We start from the raw sequence: 13,507 nt of genomic DNA, 5'->3' as shown, positions 1-13,507 counted from the left end.
CTACACAAAATACACATATCTTACCACATTGCAAAATCTACACGATGGGACCAAATTATATTATCTACTTTGATATATAATGGACTATAGTTTTCACCAGAAAGCTCTCTCTTTAGAATTTAGTTTTTGAGAAAACAAAAAGAAAATGGCTACCTTTTCTAGAGGAATAGATTGAAAACTATCCTTTTTATATTCGATTTTTAAAAATAGTAAAATTAAAAAAAATTGAAAATAACATATTGAAATTCCCTCTAAATTGTATTTTAAATTAATTTAATTCACTCTTAAATAAATATTTAATTATAAGAAAAACTTAATATTTTTATGACAATTTATTTACTTTATTTAAAAGTCTGAATAGTATTGTATTAGCGTACAGTTGAATTTTTAATAGGACTAATATTTTAATGAAATCTTAAACATATTTTAATTTAAAATAACCATTTATTATATCAAATAAAATTTAAAATATAATTATAAAATAAGCTACTATATTGCACAATGTAGTATTTAATTCGTATTATTTAAATTAAATAATATTAAAATAAAACTTTTAGTTCAAATTGTGGGATAAAGCTGTATTTTAAAATATCTACTTGGTTCAGTGATCTAAGATAATTAATTCAAATACAGAACCGTATAATAAAGAGTGTATAATATGATCTTTAGTAAGTATTTAGTACTTATAATATCACTTATACTTTGTGAACATTTAAAACTTGGTAATACTTATTACTTTCATTACGTCTCAATAGAACCAAAATTGTCTCATCATAATTAGTAAAACATTGTATACATAGATACTTAAAATATACTCTATTAATTTAACTAACATTTATCATAAATATGTTAGTAATATGTAAAATGTATGTAAGTGATCTTAGAAGATTTTTTTTTCAAACATTTATTGAAGGTATTGATGTGCTTTAAATAATTTTCTTCTTGTATTTATCAATGTTTATATGTTTTGTATTTTATAAATAAATATACGAGTAAGTAAGCTGAAGTATTTAAAATTAAAATTTTTTTTTAATTAAAGTCATAAATTGAGTAGTTGGAAAAAATATCCATAAAAAGAAAATTCCTAGAAAATATATCCCAAAACTAAGAAAAAATCATCAGTATAAAAATTATAAAGATAATTCAACAAGCACGTTAAATTTAGTTAAATATTTTACATGAATAAGTTCAGTGTTTTGTTTTTGTAATATTATTAATTAAGGTAAGATAAAGTGCTCAAAATTAAACTATTGTTTTCCACTCGTTAACGCGTGTATTAAAAAAAAACGTATGTCATTATTTAAGAGTATTTTTTTTTTTAATTTTTTATTCTTCAAAAAGATAATGGACTTGTTGAATATTTATGTTCATCATTAAATTGCATTGGCATTTTTGATTATTTTTTAATGCATTATTAGATAATTTTTAGGAAAACTAAATCCGGGGCCCTAAATTTCATTAATTAAGTATTCAAATTGACAAACTCTTTTAAACAGAGAGTTTTTTCCCGGGAAGATTTTTACTGGAATATTTATTTTTTTTTTGCATTCTATAAATTAAAAATATTTATTTAATTTGATATAATAATAAAAATTTTACCTGGTTTTACACATGACATCCCACAAAGTCCATCACAGAGACAATGTTTTTTCTTACTTTTACAATCTTCATCAGACGAACATTTTCGTAAACATGATTGTCCCTGCAAAAAAAATAAATTTCGTATCAGAAAAAAATTATATTTAAACAAATAGATTTGTTTAAAGAAAAAAATAAAATAAATTTAAATTTCCTGGATAATAATTAATAACTATCCTATGCCGAATTATGTGGAAAATTGATTAATTTAATGATTCACTAAAATTTAATGGGTCAATCAAACGTTACTAAATTATGTTTAAGGAACCATTAACTTACTATTGATTCATTAAATATTTAATGATTATTTATTCAACCCAAAACTATACTGTTATATTTTATTTTTAGATATTGAATAAACCATAACATTTTGAGTACTATTTGAATTTTTAAAAAATAATAAATAATTCAATAAAATTAATGCTCCTATCGAAATAATAAATAGATCTTTGAGACTTAGTGATTAAAGTATTTAATATAAATTATTCTTATTTTTAGGTTAGGAACTACTTTTTTATAAATTTTTAATTTTACATTTAATAACAAAAGTATAGTATTAAACTACTTCATATATCAGCTATAGTTTGTAAATAGTTTATTATTTTTTATTGAATTTTGTCTATTGTATCATAAAAACCGTAATAAAAACTAAATAAATATTTAAAATAGGTAAATCGAGTTAACAACATCAGGCAGATAAGATAAAATGAATCAAAACGTTTACAATAACAATTGTATTTCTTCCATAAGATTTTAATAAGTTGTATAAACTGAATAATAAATAAAATGTTCATTTATATCAAACATAATTTTTCTAGTAAAATTTACGAAACATAAATATGAATCTATACCGAAACCCTTTGTAAAACCTAACGTACTTAAAATAATATGAAATGAAAATTTAAAATTCAGATCAGGAAATAAGTTGATACATTTATGATTTAATTTTGAATTGCAAATTTTATTTTAAAATAATAGCAATATCAATACTTATAGAATATTGTTATCTGTGTATTCTTTGTTTTACAATACATTTAACAAAAAACTATACAATCATGAACAATTTAATTAGTACTATAATTTGTATATGTTAATATAAAAGTTCGTAATCAATAATTTCAAAATAAATGTATCCACTTATATATTGGTATATTATAATATACATGAACGTTAACAGGATTTATTATCATATTTTTTTTTTAAAAAATTATCAATAAAAAAATATATTTGTTTTCATGATAGAAAATTTAGTAGTATGATTATTTATTACATAATTTTCTAACAAAGGGTTTTTAAAACAAAATGAAATTGTAGCTTAAGCTATAAAAATACATTTCAATTATTTATCTATACTTAATTATTAATTTATTTTAGTTTTTCAAATTAATATGTTTAAGTTTAAAAAAATATTAATTGGTATAAACAAAATGAATTTCCCACATGTATTGATGGGATCTATCATTAAAATAAACTATAAAATAGTGAACGAGAGTAATAAATGTGATAGTATTTAAAATTAAATAAAATGCTTTACTTTTTACAAATTAAATGCCTACGACTCATCAAAGCATCAATAGAGTAAGTCTACAAGCGAAAAATCTTAAAAGTAATATACAAAAATATCCTGCATCAAAGCAAAAAAAAATTTGATTTGAAATAAACTTAAATTGTTGTAATACTAATTCAAATAAATTTTAAGTACCTAAAGATTATAGAAACGAAATATACACGATTAATTGTTTTTATGTGATTCAATATTTAATTAAAAAATGGATAATTGAAAATTCAAACAAAATAAAATATATTCATTTATTGATGATATATCAATAATATTTTAAAAGTAATAACTATAATTATTACATGAAACATACTAAGATACGAAAAAAAAATAAAATTTTATTTACCAAACATGTACCTGTTTTAAAATACGCTGTTACAAGCAATAATCATCAGCAATTTATATTTTTTTCATCGAGTTTACGATAAGTATACGTATACTAAGTAAACACGTAAAGTATATGGAACATTTTAGAAAGTACGCAATATTAGTTATAATTTATGTTATTATTAGCTCTGAACAATTTTGTAAAACATCAAACTTAATTTTACCAATTTATAAATGCAATAATTATTATTGTTAAAGATTTGTATAAAAATTTATGATATTTAAAAATTCAGAAAAATATTGTAAACTATACTTATTTTTTTAAAGTTTTTTACTATGTTACAACACCATAACGGATGCTTGCTCGCAATCATATGTGAAGTGCCATAAAAATATAACCAACTTAATATTATCTATCCATACAATAAATAAAGAAAACTATATACTATCTTTCAAACGTATCTAAATATCACTTTGCAATGTATATTTAAAATAAATAATACCATGAATGCTGCTTGATCTTCGTTTCTGGGACATTCGGATGATGGTAGCTTTCTTGGATTTTTGTAAGTCCGATCATCATCATCAGATTTCAGGTCGTCTTCGTCCGTGTCTTCATCATCTATATCATCAACGTCATCCAAATAATATTGCACTGTTGTACCATTATACGGTGTATAGCTTTGGTACGATCTTTTGGCCATTTCATTCGATGGCAAATCTACATTGAACGTAATATAGTAAAATAAAAATAGGTAAATTAGTATAATCACTTATTATAAAACCAACGTGTAGCTGCATTAATTCAATGAAAGAAAAACCTTAACAGCTATTTTATACAATGGTAAATTTATAAGAATAGTTTTCATTGTTCAAATATTTTATGCTACAACAATTAAAATTATTTTTTTAGCCAAGAAAAAAATACCCTGCAAGTCACACTATCCTATAGTTCTATATATTTTCTATCTACGACGTTTTAATTTAAATTTTAATATTATATTATGAGTGTATTATATTGACGTGTTGTGCAGTTAAATTTTTATTCCAGTCTTTCCAAATTATGTTTAATTAATTTCTGCTAATATCTCTAAATCTGACTATCATACATTTAACATAATTTTATAATTCTTGTGTAATTTATTTGTACGAATATAAAAATCAGTGAACAATCACTAGTACCAGTGAAAACAAAAAAAAAAACTGTTTACAAACACAATATACATCCAAATAGAAATGTGTGGATGTGTGTTAACTGATGAACAAGCTTGTTGTAAAAAATAAATAAATTGTGATGTATTGTTCTATATACTCTTGGTAAAACGAACAAGAGGAATAAAATATGATAACCGTATGAAGAGGGACATAAAATGAATACGTTTTGACGAGTCTTTTGTTTTGTTATCAACATACATACTTTTTCAACAGTTAGATAAAAATACTATGCATATATTATTTTAGCTTTCTATTTGAATGATTAAAAATATTATTTTGAAAATAAAATTAGCCTAATCATACAATTTTATCAACAATAAACTAGTAGATAATCAAGAAATTAAAATTATAATCTGCTAAATGTTAATATTTTATAAAATATATGTAAGATATTTACTTAACAATTATTCATTTTTATAAAACTACACAAACATTTATCATAATAAGAACATTATAATTATTTATTTTTATCATTTTCAATTTGTACACTGAATAAAAATAAATAAAATCGTTATCGGATTTACAAAATTTAAATATAATGCCAAATTAATGTCATCAGTACTTATCACTTATTTAATATTTTAGAATAATTTTATCAAATTAATTTACGTAATACCTAATTATGTCTAGGTGTTTAGTATATTTATAAAATAATTAAATAATTAATAATATATATATATATATAATTCAAATATTTTTAAAAGAAGAAATAAAGAATTTCTTTTAATTTTAATTTCAAGCTGTATCTAACAAGTTTATAAGAATAACGTTAATCGAATAATATTTTTTTCTACATCGATGCTTTAATAATAATAATAATAATAATAAATAGTATACTAAAATATAGAAAAAATGGTAATCATATAAATTATAACACAATTTACTGATTACTAATTAATTTAAAAATAAAATTATGTTTATTGAGAATAGGATTTTCAGTTTAATTAATTCTGTAAGATTTCTCTCCTATGCAAATAAATAACCTACAATAATTGTGATGTATTGCTCTTTAGGGAAAATTCTCTAGCAATAAAAATTGATCTTTTTCTTCACTCAAATGAATTGAATACAAAATTTTTTTTTATAGACGTATGAAATATGAGAATTAAATTATTATAATGTTCACAGTCCAATAATGATTATTGACAATGCACGGAAGATATACTATAATAATTGAAATAAATAAAAGTAATTTAATTTTAACGCGAATTCAATGGTACCCTACCTAGTTTGTTAAAAGAAAAATATACGCCAACACGCAATTTTTTCAACAATACTATACTGCGGGTAATATTAAAGTCAAATATTCCCTGACAAGACCACTATACTATTTAATAAGCATTTCAGAAAATGTCATGGACAGTTGTGCCTGGAAATAATAAAAAATCCACTCGTACTTTGTGTTTATTGCTGATGATTGTCATCATCTACATTATGTAGTGGCTAGTAGTGTGTACAAAACTAAATAATTTTATATCCAAACAATTTACGAGCAAAACAACGCATATACCTATTGTAGATGCATCATAATATATTTTATTAATAATGTTTCAGAAATATTTATGAAAACAAAAAACAATGAAATAAATTAAATATAAAAATCATAAAATAAATAATATGAATATATACTATGACATTCAACATTCATCAATACAAATTACAATACTATTATAGAACAAAAGTTTGCAGTTGTATAAAGATTATTTTTCAGCAACTTATTTTTAATTTTTTTATTTTTGCAAAGAATGTCTATAAACAAAAATATCAAAACAATGCCCTACCCGTTTATGATACAGATACGTATGATACTTTATCCGTCGAATTAAATGTGTGGTTCTTTAACCATCGTTGATAATAATATAATTTTCAATATTCAAGTGGGAAGATGACAAATAAAAAAAAGGATTCAAAACAGACCATTGTACTCTGCTATAGTTAGTAAGGTTAGGTGTTAGGTTAGGACTGGCATTGTGCCCTATATCTTATTCTCTGTCTATTTTTCAAAACCAATAAAATAAACAGTAAATCGTTCGTTGGTTTCAGTCCAAACAATTTAAAACGATAGTGTCAAGTTCACACACGATTTTCAAAACCCTTACGTAACGTACACACAAAAAAATCTCTTGGAACAGATTATTTGTACATGTTATGTACTAAACATATATAAAACCTTAAAACAATTTTGGGTACAATAAAAAAGCTTCCTTGCAGGCTTGAAAAAATATTTGCTTTCTACATGAATTAACGAACAAGGAATAAATTGATTACATTTTTCAATTAAAATTGAATATTTTAATAAATACTGAGTTTAAATAATATATTACATGAATCAAAATAAGATTGTTAAGAACTACCTAGACCCAACATTTTATCTTTATTTGAAAATGTATATTGATTAATTAATAATTATAATATTGAAGGGAGAGAGCCTGTTTTTTTCTCTAATAACTTAGTAATAATGTTTCAAATTGTCTATGTTACTTACTTAAGTATCTATAATTACTATTCAATAAAAAATAAGCAATTTAAAATACTGTAGTCTCAGCTTAGTATAATACTATACTTTGATACTCTTGTTCGTATTAACGAATAACATTAACTAACTGATAACATTGAATGAAAATTAAAGTACAACGTATACGGCTTTGTATTTAAACATTTTGATAAAAATATACAATTGATAACAATAACCATGATTATAACAAATAGTGACCACTGCATAAACAGTTAACTATATATATTTGAAAACAAATCACAATAATTATTATTATTTACCATTAAATTATATTTTTAAGAAAATAAATGTATAACAAGAAAAAGCGTAAATTCATATCCTCCCAATTTTGTATACAAATATTTCCTATTTAAACTAAACCCTTTTATATTAATTTTTCAAATTTCATAAATTGATTTAATTTATGCATCTAAAATAATAATATTAACTCTTCACTCTAAATACTGGATATATTTAACGTTTAATGTAGCAAAACGAAATAAGGGTTCGAAATGTAACACCTATAGGGTCTTATAAAATTCTTATATTTTGATTTTTCTTAGTTATATCTTCAAAAGCATACATATTTTTTACAATTTATTTCAAAATTACTTTTCTTACTTTTTACATAATTCTATTTTTTTTTTTTTTTTTAAGCATTTCTATTAAATTACTTCAAATTATTCGTACATGATTAAATGTAGTAATAAACATTTTAAATAAGAAGTAAACAATTGAGATATTATTTTTTTTAATAAATCATCGTAAAAAATAATCTTCTTCGATCTAGAAATAAGTTACTTATATTTATTTTACATTCACATATAATCCAATTAAATTGTATTGTTTTGAAAACACAATGTTTTTAAATTTAAAAATTAAAGACTTTTCTGTTTGAACATTTTAAATATTTTAATATTAAAGTATCTTACAATAAGAAAATAATATGATTCTAAAGATAAAAGAGAATTATTTTTTTTTTATCTCTCAATTGATAAATTTGTATGGAATTCATGTGCGTATCCAATTACATTAAAAAATATGATTCTTTTCCAAATCTTATATAATTTAAATTTTATTAGTATATATATATATATGTAATTGAATTCATCTGGATTTATTAAAAAATACATATATTTATTATAAAGTATGTTAGATTAAATAAAAATAATTTTTATATATATATAAATAATTAATTTTTTGTTTTTGTATCATTGAGTATTTAAAACTATAAAATAATTATAGAAAATGTATATAAATTAGTTTTCATTATTTCAAATAATAATATTTTAAGTAATTCAAATAAAACTTTGGCCAATATAAATGATATTTATAAAAGGACATCCCTGACGAAATTAAAACAAATTTATGACGTGAATTTCTCAAGATATAGGTACGAGTTGGATCTACCCATTCTACACCGAGTATCACAATTATTTTTTTCAACAGTCTACAAACCTGTCCAATTTATGTCGAATAAGACGTTTAAAAATTGATAATATACAGTCGATTGGTATTATATACTATAAATATAAAAGACCTCTGGGCAAATAAAATCATCTACTCGTCGTGCGACGAACGTGACAAACACGTTCACACACACACACATTTCAATGATATTACGAGTAAAAAAATCAAATTTGTTTGTGTGCGCGTAATGAGTGGTGGGAGGGGGTTAAGTCGTGTTTGTCATACGCGTCGAACACTTTCGTTATATTAAAACTCGTAAATGATTATATCATCTAATAGACATATTTTATTCAAATATAGAAAATATTTTTTTAGAATAAATATCGTCCCGCCAACGAGATAATATTATTATATTAATAAGTACCGCGTACGACGAGCACTCTAATAAAACGTTAATAATACAAATAATAATAATAATAATTATTATTATTATTATTATTACCCCACACACGCTCAAAATAATTATAAATAGCATAGCGTATAATATTTTTATACTTACACGTCTGACAGCCGACGGCGGAGACGAACGCGACGAGGATGCCGAAGACGAGCGTCATGGTCGCGATGGAGATCGTCGCAGAGTCCCGTCTAGTCGTAGTATTTGTAGAAGTAGTAGTAGTAGTAGTAGTAATAGTAGTAATAGTAATAGCAGTAGGTACTAGCAGTGGTAGTAGTAGTAGTAATAGTAGTAGTAGTAGTAGTATTAGTAGTAGTAATAGTAATAGTAGTAGTAGTAGTAGTAGTAGTAGTAGTGTAGTAGTAATAGTAGTAGTAGTAATGAAGGAGTTGTGTGTGCTTGTGGTAGTTGTTATGGTAGTGTACGACGCCGCGACATCATCCTTCCGAGTAACACTGAGTCAACCCCGTCGGTCGCCGCCGCCGCCGCCGACGACGGCGACGACGACGACGACGTACTCGCACGTGATCCACCGCCGCCGACCGTGCTCTCCGCGGACCACTGTATACCGCGCCGAAACACGGCGGTACACCCCTTTACGCCGCCATAAGTGTGTGTGCACTGTGCACACGCCGTTCTCGCGGTTTTCACATATTTTAAATATCGCATTGGCACCTGTACTACCAATACGCGAGCTGTATAGTCGATGCGGCCCACCCGCGCTGCATGTACAGCAACCGCTGTTATCCCGTTCGTTTTTTGTAATCCCGTTTTTGATTTTTTTATGTTTTTCGTCCTCTTTTCGTCTGCGGCGTATCGCGATACGAGCGAAACAAAACGTGACCGCCGCCCGCCCTCCGACCTGCTATGCGTGTCTGTTCAAGATCAAAATTATCATATACGATACGTACAATATAACACGATGGGTCTTTTGCGCCCAATAGAACCTATATAACTCTCCTGTTCGCGCGTTATTGTCGTGTTTAATAAAATTATTATATTTTTGTTCATCGCCATTTTTACGGGTGACGGACGTGTAACTGCAATAAAATAAGTACAATTAATTATGTATATATCTATAACTATTAGCTGCTGGCTATTATAATAGCGTATTACTTTATTCCAAACAAAAAAAAAAAAAAAAAAAAAATGTATTCATGAATAATTTTGTAATCGGCTCTCCGAATAAATAATACCGACAAGTTCGAAATAGTATGGACTTATACTATAAGTCTATAAAACAATTATATTTATACGCATTAAGTCTACTATGAATTTCAGTTTTTAATAATAAATTAATTTCCTAAATAATAAACATATAATATCTTTACGTACTGCAAATTAATTTTTCTAATAAATTTAAGACTCTGCGTATAATTAAAATTAATTAATAAAATGCTTAGTGGATCACAGTATTTATTTTATACACAGAAGTTTTAACAGTTTAATAATATTGTATAAAGCACAATTTGTGTTATGTATATATATATATAGGTACATTATACACATACATATTATATTATAACGTAATTAAAAATCAATTTCCACTATAATTTAGCTTTTTCAGTGAAGTATATTTCTCGTTTAACTATACAACAATAACGATTTAAAATAATTAATTGCTTTAATTTATCAAAACAAAATTAATAATAAAAATAAAAATAAGTAATCAAAAATTATTTTATTAGTGTGTAAATAAATAATTTTCCTGCAACTGCTTTTAAACCCATAAATAATTTTAAAAAACAACCAAGTATATTAATAAATTAATTTAAACACATAATATAATATATTGCTTAATTTCTTGACTTATTATTGCGGAATTTAATTTCTACACCATAAAAACATATCGTACCTTATAGTAGTAATACGAGTATCTATAGATATACTTCTTTTTAATAAAACTGTTATGCATTTATTTATTACAATATATAAAATGTATAATTTGTTGTAATTTATATAACTTTAGTAAATTCTAAATAATATAATGCGTCATTATTGAAATTATGATAATAAATCAAACTATAATATATGAAATAAAGATTAAATTATGTTTTAAAACTATTTTATGAATAAATTATGCTCTAATTTTATACCATTGTACATAATACTCACATTCAAGTTAGATATTCAGGAATATTGTCGAATATGAAAAAATATACTAAACATTAGGTATGATTTAATATTTACTTCTATTACTCTATGTACTATAATTATACTTAATTAGAAAAAGACGTTAAAGAGATTTAAATTATAAAATATGTTCAATATGTTGAAATTATTAACATTAAAACAATTATAAATACAATTACCTATAACTTTATATTATAAATTTTTAAGTACAAGAAATAAATACAATAAGCATTTCAGTACACTACCCAAAACAAAGGTTAAATACTTGATACAGAACAGAGCAAAATATAAAGGCATAAGAAAGCTTATAGTTGACGGTCGACCAAACTCGACTATACCTATTGAATGAGCTTAACAACGGTTCACTGGGGTGAGAAATATCTTTAGCACCTTTAGACGATAAGTAAATTGACACGGACTGTTGCATTTAACGCAAATTCCGTTTAATCGTGTTAAAGTATTAAATGCATTAAAAATAATTGAATATGTTGAACAAAATGTACATACACACTAAAATCCAAAACATGCACAAGAAATCAAACATAATTTGTATAAAATTGAAAAAACTAAATGAAAACCAAAAAATATTGTTAAAAATAGGTTCAAATAATATCTATTGAAACATTAAAAAATATTTTTTAGATTAGAAAAACATATCATACTGTTGAGTAGGTATTTATAGAAGGTATAAGTAGTGAGAAAGATCGAATTCAATTCAAAATAATAATTAAAAAGTGTCAGTATAATAAATGTTTGTAAATTCTTGGGCAGTTCGGATATTTTAAAGTTGTAATTAATTTATCAATTAACGATGTCGCATGACGTTAAGTAATATGAAAACAGTTCGTCCTTGTATGTGATTGTATGGTGATTTAAACACGAAAAAAAGGTAAATATACTATAAGTACCTAATTTAATAATTAACAGACAATATCTTATAAACATTGAAAACTATTATTTTATATTTTTTAAAAAAAATTTGCAAATCAAATATATAATTTATAAATATATATATCAGTATATTACACATATCCATTAGCCAAATCTAAATTTTATAACAAATACTTTGCTCAACTACTATTTTCAGAAATCTAAATTTACAAAAAACTTTTGTTAGGTATAAAATAAAATTGCTTTGATTAATATTTTATTTTTAGTACATAAAAAAACAGCTTTATTTTTATTTGTTTGTTTGATATAGACCATTAAATGATGAAAAACGAAATTCACAGTATCATGTACATGAAACAATTATGTGAACATTACATGTACAATGTACATTCATAAGGGTAACATTTCCATCTGGATTGAGTGAAATTGTAAAAACAAAAAAAAAAAAAAAAAAAAATAGAGAATAAAAGAAGGAAATAATGAAAGAAACGTAATATTTTAGTGAACAATAAATTTCTACGGGTATCTTCATTTCACTCGTACAAATAAAAAAAATATTTTCAAAGAAAACCTAATCAATTAGTACTTAATAACTAGCAATTTTTTAACTTTTTTTAAATTTATTCAAAAGCAAAAAATATTAAGCACATTTTTTTAGTAAATTATAAATTGCGTTTAAATATAGATCCCGCTACATCTGGCATTTTCTATTTCTTGAAAATAACAAATACAATTATTATAATACGAGACACGGGCCTATTGCAATTAAATACGGTGAATATTAAAAAGGTATAACTAAGTTAATTCAACAATTTGATGTATATATAAATATTATATATATATTGTATATTTGAAATGTTAATAATTCACTTTATTTTCAAAAATAAAATTAATATGATTTAAAGTTAAACTTTACATAGTTTCTTTTAAGTAAAATATTTAATAACTAATATAGAAAAATATAATTATTGTCTTTAACAACTTAAATGCAAACTTAATAAATATAAATTTCTATACACTTAAACATATTTATTTTGCTATCATATATTATATACACTAGCAAAAATTTTCAATACGTATAAAATAAATTATATAGGAACAAAAAAAAACTCATATTTTTCTATTCAAGCAGAAACATACTCTAAGAGAAGAGATACTTTTCAGAAATCACAATTTATATTGCTTAGTTATTAGTTGTTACGTCTTTTTATTATTCAGTTTTTTATAGTTTGAAATAGGAAACAAATAAAATGTATGTACATTATAAAAATAATGGTAAATTATTATTTTTTGGTCAAACTTTATATTCCGAACCAAATTTATAACTGCAATATTCTTTTTATCGATATGGTGTTTTATTTCAATTGTTAATTGCAGTTGGTCA

At 23.6% G+C, this 13,507-nt stretch overlaps 1 protein-coding gene across 5 annotated transcripts in view; it reads right to left on the bottom strand.

Moving 5' to 3' along the window:
* LOC112596900 (sushi, von Willebrand factor type A, EGF and pentraxin domain-containing protein 1) overlaps positions 1-9,367 on the bottom strand; it is a 60,027-nt gene extending 50,660 nt beyond the window's left edge. For all 5 annotated transcript variants that reach the window (XM_025342734.1, XM_025342730.1, XM_025342733.1 and 2 more), the window contains exons 1-3: positions 9,202-9,367; positions 4,027-4,244; positions 1,600-1,702 (exon numbers count right to left, since the gene is read on the bottom strand). In XM_025342734.1, the coding sequence (XP_025198519.1) occupies positions 1,600-1,702; positions 4,027-4,244; positions 9,202-9,259 (379 nt within the window). In that variant the 5' untranslated portion in view covers positions 9,260-9,367. The remainder of the gene's footprint in view (positions 1-1,599; positions 1,703-4,026; positions 4,245-9,201) is intronic.
* Positions 9,368-13,507: the final 4,140 nt, after the last annotated feature.

This window comes from Melanaphis sacchari, unplaced genomic scaffold, assembly GCF_002803265.2.
Source record: "Melanaphis sacchari strain LSU unplaced genomic scaffold, SCAv2.0 Contig36_pilon_pilon, whole genome shotgun sequence".
In the NCBI taxonomy this organism is placed as follows: Eukaryota; Metazoa; Arthropoda; class Insecta; order Hemiptera; family Aphididae; genus Melanaphis; species Melanaphis sacchari.
This window is presented reverse-complemented; position numbering and strand designations above follow the sequence as displayed.